Raw genomic sequence first — 18,098 nt, 5'->3', positions numbered from 1 at the left:
GTATATTTCAAAGACTAACAGATATTGGTTTCCATTGTTTTTCCATGCAGTCCTAAAAGCATTAAGCAGAAACTTGCTGGGGTTGTATTGATGTTGAATATTGTGCAAGATGTTAGTCACCTTGTTTAAAATGAATGAAGACTTGATACTCACTGTGATAGATTTCACAACTCAATCTATTTTCAAGAGTTTGCCATTTGAATGTCATGCTGTGGAATGGAAAGCAATGTTGTGCAGTTACTGTGAAGTATTTTTTGATTTCCAGTATATGGGCTAGAACATGCAAGAACACCCGACTGCTCCTTTAAACCTCTCATGAGTGGCAGGAGGACACAGTGTTATTGGTCCAAATGCAGAACACTAAAATAGAAATTACTTTTTTCTGTAAAATATATATATATATATATATATGTATGTATATGTATATGTGTGTATATATATATATATATATATATATATATATATATGTATATATATGTGTATGTATATGTATATATATATATATATATATATATGTATATGTATATGTATATATATATATATATATATGTTCCTACGTTGTGTTCCTTGTAACCCACAATCATATGATTTGGGAGGGGGAAAAAATGAAATGGAGCCTCTAACAGCAAGTTATTATGTACAGCTGTTAAACACAGAGCTGCAGCATAATGAGAAGTAAAAGCATTTCAATTATGTTTTTGTCAGATAAGATTTTATACACAACAATTGTTCCATCACTTAGCGGTCTGGTATCTTCTGCCCTAAATGTCACTGTGGCAAGATGTCAGGGTTTTTCCTGCATAAAGGAATTTTTGCCCCCCCCCCCAAATGTGTTCAAGAGCAAGTTACCAAACAACCGTTAAACAAGCAGAACATAACCTTGAATATGAGAGCTAATCTCAGTTTTATAATATTATTTAAAAAAAAAAAAAAAAAAAACTCATTGCCTTTACTGTAGGCGGACCGATCATCCTTACTGCCTTTTGTAGTCCCCCCCATTGTAGGCCCATTCTGAGCCAGGAAAAACCCTGGTTGGGTGTAATTTGTTAACTGTGTGTGTGACATCGACGCACACAGAGTGGGTCACATCAGTGTTCTTTGCTGTGCAGACCTCAACTACTGTGGGACCAACCGACCCTGTAAGAACGGAGGCACGTGTATGAACACAGAGCCAGACGAGTATAACTGCGCCTGTCCAGACGGCTACTCTGGAAAGAACTGCGAGATCGGTGAGTCTCTAAAGAAAAGAAGAAAAAAACCCAGCTCCCAAATCCAGGTTTCTGCACCACGCTCAGGGCAAAGTTCTGAGGAGCTGATGGAAGATGTATGACCATTCCTACTTTTTTTTTTCTCTCTCTAGCGGAGCACGCCTGTGTTTCCAACCCCTGTGCCAGCGGGGGAACGTGCCATGAAGTCCCATCAGGCTTTGAGTGTCACTGTCCAGCAGGCTGGTCCGGGCCGACCTGTGCTAAAGGTGAGGGGGGGCAATGAGATCTAGCATCTTCTGTTCTGTTATGTGTCACCTCTCGATGCTCCGCGTCAGGAGCTTTGTGCTTCTGTTTGGAGTTAAACTAGGTCTTTTTCACTTCTAATCCCTTATAATCACACTAAGGTCAGAACGTTGAGGTTCTTTCCTCAGAAGTTATTTTCTGGAAGTTTGGGGATTTGAACAACTTGTTCGGATATTTTTTAGGAGTAATTTCTTTAAATGTGATGTTTTTTATCAAAAAAAATAAAGTTACTTTTTTTTATTAAATGACAGGATTTAGTATTATTCCACCTGATTTTTATTCCTGGCAGTATGTAGTTTACAGCATTTTTTCTATGAGTGGTTTTATGATTGAAGTTAGTTTAGTTTATTAGAGGATCCTAATTAGCTGTGCCCTCAAGCACAGCTAATCTTCCTGGGGTCATTACTTAAAAACATACATTCAGCATTTCAGTCCACATAACTCAACCCATTTAAAAACATAAATTTTTCGGAAGTTACAGTATTTCGCAAGTTAGGAACAAAGGTAACACTTTACTTGAAGGTACTGTATCTACATAAGAGTGACATGACACTGTCATGAACACATGACACTGAACCCTAACTCTAACCCTAACCCTAACTTGTTATGACAAAAACGTTCATGACAGTCATGTCACTCTTATGTAGATACCTTCAAGTAAAGTGTAACCATAACAAAACTAAACAGGCTAATTTTACCAGTTTAAATGTTGCGACTTAAAGAGAACCAGCTGGATACCTTCCGAAGAGACTGATTGAGTATGCAAACCTAACTCAGTGTCACCCGTGGTAGCTGGAGTATGAGTTTTTCTTAAGTGATAAAGGCTTCAACATCTGTCTGGTATGTATTTCAGACACAGATGAGTGTGCCTCCAGCCCCTGTGCTCAGGGCGGAACCTGCATGGACATGGAGAACGGCTTCGAATGTCTCTGCCCTCCACAGTGGACGGGCAAGACCTGCCAGATAGGTACGTCTCACTGAGGGATTGACTAATATGCTGTGATCAAAGATAACATGAGATGCTTTGCATCTGATGATTGTAAAATATCACGGGGCAAATTGTCCGATTTGATTCGCAACATTTTTAAGGGAAAAAATGTTTTAAATGTATATATTTTGTGTAATCCTGATTCAACACATTGTTGCATGTTGGATGATGTTTTGCTGTGATAAAGCTGGTGTGTTTCTGTGTGTTGCACCTACAGTGAATGCCATGTGTCCGAATTCATTCCAGGAATCCCATTTGCTTGCATAGTTACAGCATATCTGGGCGTTTGTTTATCTGCCGTGTCGTTTAACTAGTAGTGTTACTGCAGGAGGGTCAGTGATTTCAAATGAGTGTGTGTGTGTGTGTGTGTGTGTGTGTGTGTGTGTGTGTGTGTGTGTGTGTGTGTGTGTGTGGAGCCAGGTGACTTGAGTAAAGCTAAAAATAACCTCTCGCCTGGCAACTGCTAGCCTTGGGACAAAATATACTCCTGCAGGGGGTTATGTTTGGCTCCAGACTGGGCGTAACAGGGTTGTATGTACGCTACGGTGAAGCAACGCCACGATATAGCGGAGCCCTCACCCCCTCCGACCGAAACGCTTTATAACCTGTAAACACGCGCGGGAAGCAACCAAAATGCTTCGGTTTGTGTTACGGATTCTGTTCTTCTCTGAGCACTTCCCCTTTTCAGAGAGCGGGGTGGTACCTGGAAGAGAGCGGGGTGAGGAGGAGGGGCAGTGGTAGTGGGGGGAGGTTGGGTTTTTGGGAATGGGTTGGGGGTGTTTAGTTTCAGCAGACCAACAGGTGCCGCCTACCTCCTGGGAGTAGTATTAATGCACTGTGTCGGTTTATAGTGAGTGCGGCAGCGTGGTGGGCGCGGCGATAGCTGCCTCTGAAACTGACCACTTAGGGAATGCAATAGAATGACATTAACCCTGAGTGGGAGGGGTGGGGGAATAGAGCAGTGGGGGAGATGGAAACCCTGTCAGACATGAACTTCACCCTGTAAATGTTCTGGCAATTTGACATGTTTGAAAAAGACCCCTGAGTCATTTACCCATAAATGTCATGAATCTGACTACATGGTACCAAGTTACGTAAATGAATCTGGTCACATTAACAGAAAGGCTTAAATATGCATATTAAGAGATCTAAATGTTCCACATTGTTTTGGATTGGTTTTGCTAATGAGGAGAAACAAAAGAAGGACTTGAAAAAAAACAATTATTGAGCTGCAAAATAAGTTTTCATGTCCTTTATTGATGCACCCTTTAAAACTTAAATATCATGCAAGCATTGCACCTCTTTTCAAAACAGTCATTATGAAACATTTCTGTAACGGAGGCCGTAGTTGGAAGGTTTTGTAGCCGGCATATAAAACCAGCAACGTTACAGACATAACAACAAACAGTAGGTAGTTAGAGTTCAGAAAAGACCTATAATCTTCAGCCGTGATTTCAGTGTGTTGTACGACATGAAGAAACGCTTGGTGACGGGGCTTCTCAGCAGGTTCTCAGCTCTCTCATTCATTCTCTTTCTGTCTCTCGTCTCCATTTTGCAGACGTTAATGAGTGTGCGGGGAAGCCTTGCCTCAATGCTTACTCTTGCAAAAACTTGATTGGTGGATATCACTGTGCCTGCTTTCGTGGATGGGTTGGCCAGAACTGTGACACCAGTTAGTATCAATCCAGCTACTTATTAGCCTCCAGCCTCTTTCCATTTGCCTGTAGCCTGTTCTCCTCGCTGGCTAGCTTCTGTTCTACTAGCTCCTTCTCGCTTCTCATTCATTTATCAGTCGTTCTAAAATGTTTCTGTGTCCATATTCGAAGATACATTACAATATATTATTATACTGAACAGTAATCAATTGAATCAATTTCAATCAATTTAACCACGACAACCACTACAACCATCCAGCTACAGCTTCCCTTAGGCTTTGACAGCACGCTAATGGCCAGTTGTTGCTGGCAATGCTAGCAAAAATAATCGCAGCCTTTTTTTGCCTAATACACTATCTAGTACAGTAGTTTATCTTATGTACAGAAAATATGTTATTGCCGCTCCCATAAGGCTTTGACAACAAGCTAATGGCTACTCATATGTTGTAGCTGAATGCTAGCAAAATAATCTGTGCTTTTTCTTGTTTAAAATGGCAAGTTTTTTTTAATTCTACTATGTAGTACAGTGGTAATAAATATTGTACAGCTCCCATTGGGCTTTGATAGCATGCTAATGACTAAGACCCATGGACTTTTTCTTGTTTAAATATTACCTGACGCTAAAGTTGTAAGTACTCATTAATCTCGCCACAGAAACATGTTTTACTACAGCCCCATGAGGCTTTGACAGCATGCTAATGTTTGAGACTTGTGGATTTTATATTGTTGAATGCTAAAATCGAGGCCTTTTCGTGGGTGCAAAAACAACAGTAACATGTTGTGGCTGAAACCCTGTATAGGAAAATGAATTAAAGATGCCAGTAGAACAGAGGCTAGTTAGCCCAGAGTTCTGGACTTCAGCTCTCCATTCATAATCCTTTCTCTTGCCTCTCAGACGGCTGTTGATGCCTGCCACACCCTGCCCAAATTCTTCTAAGCTATAAAACTGAACTTTTGCCTTTTTCCTAAGTGTTGTAAATCTTTTTTAGAGGAAATCTTGATGGGTAGTTTTGACTTTGGTTTCATTGCATGTTCTCACTGCACCTCTGAATCGGCATCTAACATTTCCTCAGGCATGGATTGCTTTGCTTTTGGTTGTGTTGTTTGGTTGTTTCTGTAGCAGCTGCATGTTCCAGCACTAATACCTGCTCCACAACTCAAACCTGATGATTTCTCTGTGTCTTTTCTTCTCAGACATGAACAGCTGCCATGGTCAGTGTCAGAACGGAGGGACCTGCAAGGTGAGCTTTCATAAACACTGAGATCTGTTACATTGTTTTTTAATGTTTGAATGTAACATGATGTGGTAATGGAGTTGGAACAAGATTACAGATGATCCCAAGTACTTGTCAGATCTTGGTGATTTTATAGCTCTCAATATCCCCAAATCACTGTCCTGCCCAGTGTTGATGTTGTGAAACTCAACAGTGTCCATAAAAGAGCCTTTGAACACATCACAACACTGAGAGCTGAGAGGATGTTTGGGGATTTACACGTGCTGTTGGGTGCTTGTTTTTCTTTAATAATAAAGGACACTTCTCACTTTATCTGAAAATAATGGTACATTTGAAGCCCTGCCTCTTTGATTATCTGCATCTGAGTGAAATGTAATGTGTATGTTTGTTTTTGTTTCAGGAGGCGGCCAGAGGCTACCAGTGTGTTTGCCAGGCGGGATTCGTGGGTCGCCACTGCGAGGTTCAGAGAAACCGCTGTGCCAGCAGTCCGTGTAGGAGCGGTGGGCGCTGCCATGCCCTGCTGGAGGGCTTTGCGTGTGAATGCCCGCAGGGCTTCGCTGGTACAACCTGTGAGGTGAGGATAGTATAAGATACACGGGGGAAAAAAACGATTGGTGCGTAAATTTGCACATAGTCTTCATCAACGACGTTTCATTTATGGGATAGTTCCAGTGCCGCCAGAGGATCGGCCCGATGTCCCTTATTTTCTGCCTGATGTCCGTCACCTTTCGCTTTCTTTGTGTTGGTGTTCTAAACCCCGTTGGATTTCTGAGGACTATGGATAACTGCTCCTCAGATCTCTGCAGGGTAAATCCAGACAGCTAGCTAGACTATCTGTCCAATCTGAGTTTTCTGTTGCACCACTAAAACAACTTTTGAACGTACACATGTTCCACCAAAACAAGTTCCTTACCGAGGCTACGCTGCCCAAGGCGATTGTGATTGGTTTAAAGAAATACCAATAAACCAGCGAGATGTTTTTTTCCTATCTCGAAATGCTGTGTGGACTAGCCAGACCTTCTTCCGTAGCGCTGTGGAGGAAGGTCTGGCTATGTGAGACACACACAACTCACCTCTACCTCCCTGTTTTCCATCTGTAGGTGAAGAATGACCCGTGCAGTCCAAACCCATGTCAAAATAAGGCCCAGTGCCACAGCCTAATGGGAGACTTCTACTGCAGCTGCCCGGACGATTACGAGGGCAAAACGTGTTCGGAGCTAAAGGACCACTGCAAGACCAACCATTGTCAAGGTAACACCACACCTGGAGGATCCTTGATATCTATGTCTTCAAGATATATTTTAATTGTGGATGTCTAGTAGAAACAAAGCTACTTGAGCAGGAATGGATAAAAGAAAAGGGTCTTTTGAATGACAAGTTGAGTTTCACAGCCCTTTCAGATGGTCTACAAGACTATGTTTAGTTAGTAAGTAGTAAGTTATTTTAATGTACTGACTGATGTGAACTGAGTTACCACCGGAGAAGTCTCAAATACCACTTGAGCATTAATAAACTGAAAAATATATTTGAAAGTACATTTAGAAACAATTATTCATTTGCGATTATTGTGAGTTAACTAGGACACTCATATGATTAATCGCGATTTAAAATTATAATCGATTGACAGCCCTAATTTGAATTAACCAGCTGTGGACGTTAAGAGACACATTCTCTCTATTCCAACTTTCTGCCATGCTGATCTCTTTTTCTCTTCTGTCACTCCAAGTGATTGACAGTTGCACGGTAGCCGTGGCTACCAACGACACCCAAAAGCGTGTGTGGCACATCTCATCCAATGTGTGCGGTCCCCATGGCCGGTGCATCAGCCTGCCTGCCGGGAACTTCAGCTGCTCCTGTGATCCGGGATTCACTGGCACCTACTGCCACGAGAGTGAGTCATTATTAGCTCAACACAAACACACACACACACACACACACAGATATGTACACACACATACACTCAGATATGTACACACACACACACACACACACACACACACACACACACACACACACACACACACACACACATACACACACACACACACACACACACTATATTTATCGTCAGTTACCATCACTGGCAACCACATGAATCTTACGGTAATTCAGACTTCAGTTTCACTAATCATCACTCTCTCAGTTTAGTCTACAGCAGAAGGAAAACAAAAAACATGGATGCTTTTTAAATTATGTGTTCTCAAAATCAAACTAAACTAAATCTTGGTTTTTATATATTTATATAATATGTTTTGTTTTTTTACCTCTGATGTGTCAAAAAGACCAAAACGTAGTGGCTGAAATTTTATTTGGTAACATCTTAGACACAAAGCTGATGCTCAGACAGCAGCGGAGCAGAGTTAGAGTTCATCAAATAATAAGAACAAAACAAACATAGGCAAAAATCAGGAATATTTTGAATTCTTTAGAGTTTATGCTTTTTGAAAATTGAACAACTAATTAAAAAATGTAATAAATAACTTGACATCTCTCTGCCTGCAGACATTAACGACTGTGCGTCATCTCCTTGTAAGAACGGAGGTACTTGCATCGATGGGATCAACTCCTTCCAGTGTTTCTGCCCAGACGGCTGGGAGGGCAGTCTGTGTGATGTTGGTGAGTGTGTGTGTGTGGGTGTGGGTGTGTGTGTGTATGTGGGTGTCTGAGAACTGGGTTTTTGGGGGTCGCCGTTACTCCTCACATTTTACAAACTGGAAACGATCCAAACAGTTGTGTGTTTATGGTCTGATCATTTCAGCTGGACTTGTAGGCCGTTATATTGCTGGCTAGTTTCATTTATATTAAAACATCAGATTTTATAAACTACATGTGTTTTGTGTGCAAAAATCGTAGTTTGTAAAGTAACTAGTCACTAAAGCTGTAACAGATGAGTGGAGTAAAAAGTACAATATGTCTCTCTGAAATGTAGTGGAATAGAAGTAGAAAGTGGCATGAAAAGAAAAGACTCAAGTAAAGTATAAGTACCTCAACATTAGTAACTTAGTAACTTAGTTCCATTCCACCACTGGATAATCCATCAGTGGCCTCCAGCAGCAGATGAACGATCAGCAGTCTGAGAATCTTATGGAAGACCAAACAATGGACGATTTGTGTTAGAGAGGAAATCAAGCGGGGGGAAAAAATGTGGCAACTTGACCAGCTGACTGATTCTAAATCTGTTTTGTACTTAGTTTACAGTAGGGCTGCTCGATTATGGGGAAAAAAATCATAATCACAATTATTTTGGGCAATATTTAGATCACGTAGATTTAAAACGGTTATTCGTTGACTTTTGTTGAAATTAAAAAACAGTGAAACAAATCAACAGTGAAAAAACCTTGAACTGTGAAATGTCCCTTAAAACTTTCCCCGTTGAACTATTTGAATTCCCCTTCAGAACACAAGACAAAATAATAGTTTACTTCCAAGTTGTAATTTGCAAAATAATATTTTTTCTCGATTACATTGTATTTGTGATCGTCAGGAGCTGAAATGGAAATCACGATCAAAATTCAATTAATTGCACTTTGTTCCAGATGTGAACGAGTGCAACAGGAACCCCTGTCAGAATGGAGGCCAATGTGTCGATCTGCTAAACGACTTCTACTGCAACTGTGTGGACAACTGGAAAGGAAAGACCTGCCACTCGCGTAAGTTCATATGTTAATGTGTTAGGGAAGACATTAATCTGTATCCACGATGTTTCATTTCCGAGATTGTTTAGGTGTCTCCAGAAATTCAGCCGACCTTTCTCCTGTGTTGTGGACAAAGGTCTGGCAATGCGAGACTAGGAAGACGTCAAGTGGCTACTGTACATGTGTGTCTGTGGATGTCTTTGTAAATACCAGGGTTTCCCAGGGTGTTTTGCCCTACCAGGCCTAAGTCACTGGAAATTATTTTAAATGTATTTTAAGACTTTTTTAAACTACAGTTACGTGGGGTGGCTTGGTTGGAAACGTAGTCATATTTTTTAACATTTTCCAGTTAGCTTTTAGCACTGACTTAATGTGGAGCCCTATGAAATCTGTCTTAAACCTTTTTTTGAATTCTTAATTTCGCTATTCCGTCCATGATTCTGTTATCACAGAACGCTGCTCTACATTAATGCTGCCATCAGTCTGACTGGTCCGAGCCGGGCCCCTTAAAAAAAACAGACACTTGCCACGGGGGGAAACACTAAATACGATATGTGGAAATATGCATATCTGTGAAGTTCAAATGGCCATTTTAGCTCCTGCTTTGTTGTAAGATGAATTTTAATACGTTCCAATAGTCTGTGAAAATAATTGTTTTAATTGTTATAGTGCAGAAAATAAGTGAGTGAACAAAAATTGAAGTAGAGCCCATGAGTCTCTGTCCTTAGTTTCCATGTTCTACAACATGTCAGGTCTTACATTTTTTAACTACCTTAGCCTCTTAATCTTCTCTACGTGGCACCATGCCCTCGCTGGCTGCTGTGCAGGCTTGTTCTTCCCTCTGACGGCGTCTCTGAACTGTGCTTTGGGAGCTGCAGTAATCACTAATCAACACTGGCACAGAGTCAGATGTTTAAAAATCCTTTTCCCATGCTGCCTCGTTTCAGGTGAGAGCCAGTGCGACTCCACTACCTGCAGCAATGGCGGGACGTGTTACGACCATGGAGACTCCTTCCTGTGTAGCTGCCCCTCAGGCTGGGGGGGCAGCACCTGCAACACAGGTCAGGCCGGCTCTCACTGCACTCTCAATTACGCTGCTCTGCTGATAATTAGGATTGGGTATCGTTTGTGTTTTTTCCGATACGGGTGCTAAAGCGATACTTTTAATACGGTCCCTAAACACAAGAAGAGCACAAAACGACAGTCAGCGACATTAAAGAACAGCTTGTTTATGGCAAAGGCCATATGGTCAAAATTAAAGGATTTATTTAAAATCTAATAACAATAACTTATAAGAAAACTTATTTCAATAGTAAATTGCTGTTAAACGACAAAAACAACCACTAGATGGGAAAAGGGTATTTTACAATAACTTTGATTGCATTACCAGGAAAGGCTTACCAGTTTCAAGTAAACACACCGTCTGTGTTGTTGCTGTTGGATGTCCCAATTTTGAAATCCAGTGAAATACAGCCACATGGCAGTCCGTTTAGCTCTAAGCATTTTAACCGTGTTTAAGCCAACTACTAGCTAACGGTAACGGTAGGCTAACTTTATCTGCTGCCAAGTGTAACATTTGTGTTAACTAGCCTCATGTGCAGTGATGCTTCTGTTGCCTCTAACGTCCGTTTTGGAGAGCAGAGCAGGCATTTAAGTGGCACAGAAATCCGCATTGCTATTCGGTCCGGTAGATACCAGTCGTTTAGGCACCAGTGCCGTATTAGCACCGGGTTTTGGTACCCAACCCTGCTGATAATAGTGTCATAATATAATGTGATATTATGTAGTTACGATCTGTCATAGGGCTGCACAATATTTTTTTTTTTACCTTTAACACGTTGCGAAAGGCTGCGACATATCGCGAATCAAAGACACACTTTGTGTTAGTTAAAAGTAAATATCAAGAGAAAACTGCACTTTAAAATGTAACTGTCATTCAATTTTTTAGTGCTGCCTTTTATATTCAATTCAATGTTCAATTTGTTCGATAAAAGAAAGTTGGAAATGATTTCCTTTCATTTGTTTTAAATTCAACAAACAATTTGTTGTATTTTAGCAGAATACTGAATGCAGCAGAAATGCGGAACAGAGTACTTTAATATCTGTTTACTTATTGCAAGTAAATCTGTGATCGCAGGCCATAGTGCAGCTCTCCCACTGTGGGCTCCTCAGAATCTTTGGTTTTGTTTTGTCTTTAGCCAAGAACAGCACGTGCGACTCGGGTCCGTGTGAGAACGGAGGGACTTGTGTCGGAGTGGGAGATGCCTTCAACTGTATCTGCAAGGACGGCTGGGAGGGAGCCACCTGCGCACAGAGTATGTCACTGTTATGCCTACCATACACTAGAAGACTTTTAACAGACTTTGAAAAGACTACAGTCTGACACCACCTCACATCTAAAGACGATCATCTCACATCTAACGTTAAAGACTGTCATAATATGTAAAGACTGGGGATCTTGCAGGGTCACACATTGCAAGTTCGTTTTGAAAGATTTAACCAAGCTAGCTAGCTACCGCTAGCATGAGCTGGTAGCAGCGAAAACGTTGAAAAATGCATTAAAAAGTGTTCATTTTCAGTTTCACAAGGGTTAAAGTTGGGTTTAATCACTTTGAACGTAAAAGCTTGGCTGAGTTTAGCTGCCATATATTTAGCGCCGAGTTAGATTAATCAGGGCTTTCCCAAAGATCTTTGTTTAAGTTTGAAATTACGACTCGGATGTTGACATGAATGTGCTTGTGGAACTCCTAAATGTAGCAGGAATAACTGAGAATATTCCTTAATATTTTCAGATAGTACTTTTGTGAAAATATATCATGAGCCTCAAACTGTGGGGTAAAAGTTATTTATTCTCAACTACGGGGGAAAAGACCAGGTTCCAGGTTTAGTCATTTGTTTTCCTTATCTCTCTTGCAGATGTTGACGACTGCAATCCACATCCCTGGTAAGACGCAGTTCTTTTCTTATCATAGTAAAAAAAAAAAAAAACAATTAGCAGAAATGCAATATTTTCACCTCTGTGGCCACTATCTGTAGAAAGTGCTGTGCTAGTTTAAGAGCAGCCGGACAGATAGTTAGCTGCAGTTTTCTGGCGTGGTGTCAAACATCTCTCTCTGTTTCAGTTGGATTCTTTTTAACCAGTGCTACAAACTGCAGATGTTCACTTGTATAAACATGTTTTATCTTTTTGTTGATCCATTGGATGTCGAGGTGTTCGGTATGAAAGCCCTGTGGACAGATCCCTCTTCCTTTAATCATTTTTCCTTACAGTGTATTGCCTGTTTGGTGTTGATTAGGTTTCCTCTGTTATCTAATTGTAAGTTTAACTTGACCTTACTTGATCTTGGGCATTGATTCAGCGGAGGCGCTCTGGCATGCAGCCCTAAATTCTAGTAACTATTTATCGCTGCTGGGTGCGGCATTTATTGATCCTTATAAATGTAGAAACATTAGCTCGGTTGACATTTGCATCTTTTGTGAGTCAGTCTGGATAAACTCCAACAACGTGAGATGCATTGTTTCGACTTGAGAATATAAAACCGAGTGTTTGGAGCAGCTACAGGGTTCACCCAGCGACTCTTTTAAAGATTGTGGATGAAAATGTGACACACTGAGAGCTTTTGTTTCTCAGATGTGAGGATTTGCTGATTTTCTCTGACATATATACAGTAATTCAACATCTTTGTGGTTTTGGACAAAACAAGACATTTAAATGAATTAACTTGACTTACAGTAAATTGTGATTGGTGTTTTTTTTCTCTATTTCCTGAAAGAAATAGCACAAAAACACACAAGTAAAGAAAAACCTGGGATTTGCCAACAGCTTCTCTGAATCCAAAAGGCTACCCAGGACAAAAGCTTCCCCCCCTCCCCCCACCCCTCCTCTCCTCCTCACCCGCCTCTACAATGACTGACAGGTGGATTAGTTTTTTGGGAGGAGAAGGCTACGGGAGGGGGGGGGGGCAGGAGAGTGTGAAGAGACGGCCCTCTCACCATTCACCGGCCGGGACCTGGGGGGAGCTGTGGGGAGTGGAGGTGTTGGGTGGTGGGGGCTCAGTATGGGGTCAGCAGGGATTTACATATGAAGTCTGGACATTGATCAGGGATCAGCTTCAGCCCTGCTGACACGTGTGGAAACCCTGAATATTATGCTTCACTATAAGGAAGACATAATAAAGTTCATAATCAGAGTTTTCCTTTTTTTTCCCTTTTACTTCTAGTACATTTAATATCATAAACTTACTTTTGATACTTCAGTACCGTTGCTATTGGATACTTTAAGACCTTTACACAAGTGATATTCTAAAAGGTGACTTTAACTTCTACCAAAGTCCTTTTCTGGCAAGATACAGTGGTGGAAGAAGTATTCAGATGCTTTACTTAAGTAAAAGTACCAATACCACACTGTAAAAATGCTCTGTTACAAGTAAAAGTCCTGCATTGAAAATGTTACTTAAGTAAAAGTATGTAAGTATCATCAGGAAAACTGTACTGTACTTAAAGTATTATAAAGTATTATAATAATATTAAGTATTATAATGAAAGTACTCAATGGAGACAAATCCTCCCATTGTAGAAAGTGTAAAGGATCCAAACAGTTGTGTGTTTAATGGTCTGATCATTTCAGCTGGACTTGTAGGCCGTTATCTTGTTAGCTAGTTTCATTTAGAATAAAACATCAGATTTTATAAACTACATGTGTTTTGTGTGCCAAAATCTTAATGTGTAAAGTAACTAGTAACTAAAGCTGTCAGATGAATGTAGTGGAGTAAAAAGTACAATATTTCACTCTGAAATGTAGTGGTGTAGAAGTAGAAAGTGGCATGAAAAGAAAAGACTCAAGTGAAGTACAAGTACCTCAATATGTGTACTTAAATACAGTACTTGAGTAAATGTACTTAGTTGCATTCCACCACTGGTAAGATATTTGTACTTTTACTCAGTAATACAAACAAGTATTGCTTTCAAGTACTTTATACAAGACTGCTACAGATAAGCATAATGTTTTTCCTCTCAGAGAAGAACTTTGAAGAAATTTCCTTTGTATTTTTTTACCTTTATTTTTTGAATAGTTGTTCTTGTATTCTATCCTATTTATTATTTATTGTATATTCTGTATGTGTGCTGTGTGTCTGATATTTTGCTGCTGTAGTACTGAAATTCCCCAATTTGGGATCAATAAAAGTCGATCTAATCTAATCTGTTTCCCTTTCTGCAGCTACAACGGCGGCGTCTGCGTCGATGGCGTGAACTGGTTCCGCTGCGAGTGCGCCCCGGGGTTCGCCGGACCGGACTGCCGCATCAGTGAGTCCCTGGGAACCCAAGGGGGCGTGTGGAGGGGTCGGGTGGGCAGGGGGTCAGAGGTGGAAAGGCCGCGGCAGGGGAGTGCGAGCCCATTGTCTCAGGGCGACAGATTAGGAAGCCTTTAAGGAAGACAGTCTTAACCTCTCCCCCCTCCGCGCTGAGCCGAGGTCAGAGCCGAGGGTCCGTCAGACGGGTCAGTGCGCTCTCCCGTGGCCCTCTGGGAGAAATCTCTTCAGAAAAGCCCCTTTCACAACCAGAGTGTTATCCAATTGAAGCGTTTCAAGACAAACTGCTCTAAACCCATTGTGCAAAGAAGGATCTCTCTGAATACCGTCGCTCATTGAAGATGTTTGAATATAACATTCAAATCGCTCAAAGCTCAGTTTGTTCCCAGCTGAAGTTTCAGGAAGAGGAAGACTTGAAGGAGAGATCAACAGTGCGAGTTAGACCTGCGTAGGGCTGCACCATATATCGTTTTTTTTTTGTTTGTTTTTTTTTGTTTTTTTTCAACTGGCGCAATAAACATAATGCTAAAGGCTGCGACATAACGCGAAAGACACTCAGAGATTTTTTGCGTTATTTGAAAGAAAATAGCAGAAAAGTGCACTTAAAAATATAACTGTCATTCTTTTTTTAGTTCTGCCTTTTATATTCAATTCAATGTTCAATTAAAGAATGTTGGAAATTATTTCCTTTTATTTGTTTTAAATTAAACAAGCAGTTTGTTTTGTATTTTAGCAGAATACTGAAAGCATAAATTGTGCCTGAGGACTCTAAAATCTCAGAGTTAACCGCACGTGTTTAAAATAACAGCTGTGTGCTTTTTTTCCAGACATAGATGAGTGCCAGTCATCTCCTTGTGCCGAAGGTTCCACCTGCGTGGATGAAATCAATGGCTACCGCTGCGTTTGTCCCCCGGGACACGCTGGAGCACGCTGTCAGGAGTGTAAGTGCCATAAATATCTACAGCAGTGGTATTCAACGTTTTTTTTTATCCAAGGACCCCTTTACTGAAAGAGAGACAGATCAGGGACCCCCTACTACATATTGTATAAAATGAAGTTGGATATTAAACTGGGCCTACAATAACGTGTGGGCAGCCTCATGCCTTTATACAAGCTATTTGGCATCCCCCAAATAAGAACAAAAAACAAGCAAAAATAGACTAAATGTATCCAGTCAAAACAAACTAAACTAAACTCGGCTCACAGATCCAGACAAATATTTACATGAGAAGAGACTCAGGTGTTACGTCATGTTCTATGACAAAAAATATAAATATACACATATACATACACGTACATATATATACATAAACCTATATAGACACACAAATGTAATCCTACATAAACCTCTTGGTGAGAGTAGTTGAAATATCCATTCCAGTGTAGGACATGAAAAGCTCCCATGTTCTATGAAACACATAATCTTTAGAATGTAGCACACAAGTGAAGTAATCAAGTGAGATATATTATATATATAGATATATATAGTATGACCTTATGCCACTGCCCGGACCCCCTGTTGAAGATCTCTGCTCTACAGTATGTTGTGTTAACAGTTAGTTGACTAGCTCCAGTGGATTTTCCTGATGGGTTCAGTAAAGAAGAAGATTGACAGCCCAGCCACTTGCCTTTTTGTTTTCTCAACGTCTCCTTTTCTTCTCCTCCAGTCATCGGCCTCGGGAAGTCGTGTCGTCACGCTGGCTTGCAGTTTCCTCACGGCAGCCGCTGGGAGGAGGAGTGCAACGCCTGCCAGTGTGTCAACGGATACGTCGGCTGCTCCAAGGTCAGGCTCACAAGGAAGGGTTAATTAAATAATGACCTTGCATAATAGGTCTGCACAATACATTGTTTTTTTAGCGTCATCGCGATATCAGCCTGTGCAATAAATTAGGGATAGACTGTTTATTGGCCCTGGCCGATTATCAGGGCATTTTTTGGCAGTTTGCAGATTATCTGTATTGGCGTTTTATTTGCCTGATAACCGATAAAGTTAATGAATTAAAAAGTGTTCTACTTTGGCTCGGCTACAGCTCTGTGTCTGTCCCTCTGCTTCGGTTTCACTCCCCACTGAGTCTGACTTAATGTCCCCCCCACAACACTATCTGTTACTGGCTATTATGTTGAAAGTTTCTCATTCATAAAAATAATTGCTTAAAGCATTTAAACAAAGTTTTGTGTTGGATTTTGTAACATTCCAAAATCTTAATTTTGACTTAAAGATTTTCATTTTCACTGTAAATGCATATCCAAATATCGGTTTCATTAACTACTAATAATTGGTATCGGCCTTGAAAAATCACTATTGGTCGATCCCTACAATAAACACATCGTGAAATGCTGCGAATATCGTGAAAGACACTCAGAGAGTTTTTGTGTTATTATTATATATTATTGGGGCAAATATTTGGCAATTTGCAGATTATCTGTATCTGTGATTTATTTGACCGATCGATTCGACTGAACCAATAAAGTAAATTCATTAATAAGTCTCCTACTTTGGCTACGCTACAGCTCTGTAAGCAGTCTGCAACACCTGCAAACAAACTGTTTACATGTTAAAACTTCAGGAAGCTATTTTTGTTTTTATTTATTCATTTTTGTGTACTGTGTATTATGTTTAAAGTTTCAGTTATATTAAATAATTGACTAAAGCATTTAAACAAACTTTTGTGTTGGAGTTTGTAACATTCCAAAAAATGTTGATTTTGACTTAAAGATTTTCATTAGTTCCAAATATCGGTTATCTGTTTTATTAACTAATAATCGGTATTGGAATTGGCCCTAAAAAAGAAAATTGTAGTGGTTTTGAAACAGTGACTTTTTTAAAACCACGGTATACCTTGAAACCTTACCAGTAACCGACCCATGTCTACTCCCGTATAATGCCATCTTTTTGTCATTGTTTCCCTACCGATACTGTTTGCACAGCCACTTTTCTGAGTGGCACACAAGTCAAAAGCAGTGAATGACTGAAGCTGTCCATGTTGTTTCCAGGTGAGGTGTGGCCGCCGGCCCTGCCTCCTCCCGAAGGCTCCACCCCCCCCGGATGCCGATGCCCTGCCCTGCCCCGCCAGCCATGAGTGTGTGGAGCATCAGTTCCTCACCTGCTTCTCACCGCCCTGCCACCAGTGGGGCGTGTGTTCAACGCCCGACCCCCCGACACCCCTGCACACCCAGTGCGAGCCCAACAGTGGTTACCTTGACAACAGCTGTACTCGTATCACGCTCATCTTCAATAAGGACAAAGTGCCGCAGGTGAGGGACTTTCTGTGTGTGGATAAAGAAGAAAAGTTATAATGTGGTGATATGTCATTGCCAGTGGTGGAATGTAACTAAGTACATTTACTTCAGTACTGTACTTAAGTACAAATTTGAGGTACTTGAGTCTTTTCTTTTCATGCCACTTTCTACTTCTACTCCACTACATCTCAGAGAGAAATATTGTACTTTTTTACTCCACTACATTCATCTGTTACAGCTTTAGTTACTAGTTACTTTACACATTAAGATTTTTGCACACAAAACACATGTAGTTTATAACATCTGATGTTTTATTATAAATTAAACTAGCCAACAATATAACGGCCTACAAGTCCAGCTGAAATGATCAGACCATTAAACACACAACTGTTTGGATCATTCCCACTTTCTAGTGTAGTATTTTTACTTTTAATACTTTAAGTACATTTCCTGATGATACTTACATACTTTTACTTAAGTAACATTTTCAATCCAGGACTTTGACTTGCAACAGAGCATTTTTAC

At 40.6% G+C, this 18,098-nt stretch overlaps 1 protein-coding gene and 1 long non-coding RNA gene across 3 annotated transcripts in view; both read left to right on the top strand.

Annotated features, from left to right (window-relative positions):
• The window catches only part of LOC116036818, a 397,754-nt gene that overhangs the window by 148,082 nt on the left and 231,574 nt on the right, over positions 1–18,098 (top strand). The window lies entirely within an intron of this gene.
• Positions 1–18,098, top strand: part of LOC116036815 (protein jagged-2-like) — a 69,880-nt gene that overhangs the window by 43,377 nt on the left and 8,405 nt on the right. Inside the window, exons 7-23 of one of the 2 annotated variants that reach the window (XM_031280482.2) lie at positions 1,110–1,229; positions 1,361–1,474; positions 2,365–2,478; positions 4,058–4,171; positions 5,349–5,395; positions 5,790–5,963; positions 6,490–6,640; positions 7,116–7,280; positions 7,892–8,005; positions 8,926–9,039; positions 9,972–10,085; positions 11,223–11,339; positions 11,941–11,968; positions 14,243–14,328; positions 15,161–15,274; positions 16,001–16,116; positions 17,328–17,588. In XM_031280482.2, coding sequence (XP_031136342.1) covers positions 1,110–1,229; positions 1,361–1,474; positions 2,365–2,478; positions 4,058–4,171; positions 5,349–5,395; positions 5,790–5,963; positions 6,490–6,640; positions 7,116–7,280; positions 7,892–8,005; positions 8,926–9,039; positions 9,972–10,085; positions 11,223–11,339; positions 11,941–11,968; positions 14,243–14,328; positions 15,161–15,274; positions 16,001–16,116; positions 17,328–17,588 — 2,063 coding nt within the window. The remainder of the gene's footprint in view (positions 1–1,109; positions 1,230–1,360; positions 1,475–2,364; positions 2,479–4,057; positions 4,172–5,348; positions 5,396–5,789; positions 5,964–6,489; positions 6,641–7,115; positions 7,281–7,891; positions 8,006–8,925; positions 9,040–9,971; positions 10,086–11,222; positions 11,340–11,940; positions 11,969–14,242; positions 14,329–15,160; positions 15,275–16,000; positions 16,117–17,327; positions 17,589–18,098) is intronic. The other variant, XM_035994508.1, reaches the window with a different exon arrangement.

Source organism: Sander lucioperca, chromosome 18 (assembly GCF_008315115.2).
Source record: "Sander lucioperca isolate FBNREF2018 chromosome 18, SLUC_FBN_1.2, whole genome shotgun sequence".
Taxonomy (NCBI): domain Eukaryota; kingdom Metazoa; phylum Chordata; class Actinopteri; order Perciformes; family Percidae; genus Sander; species Sander lucioperca.
Note: the sequence above shows the minus strand (reverse complement) of the source record. Positions and strands in the feature narration are given on the sequence as shown.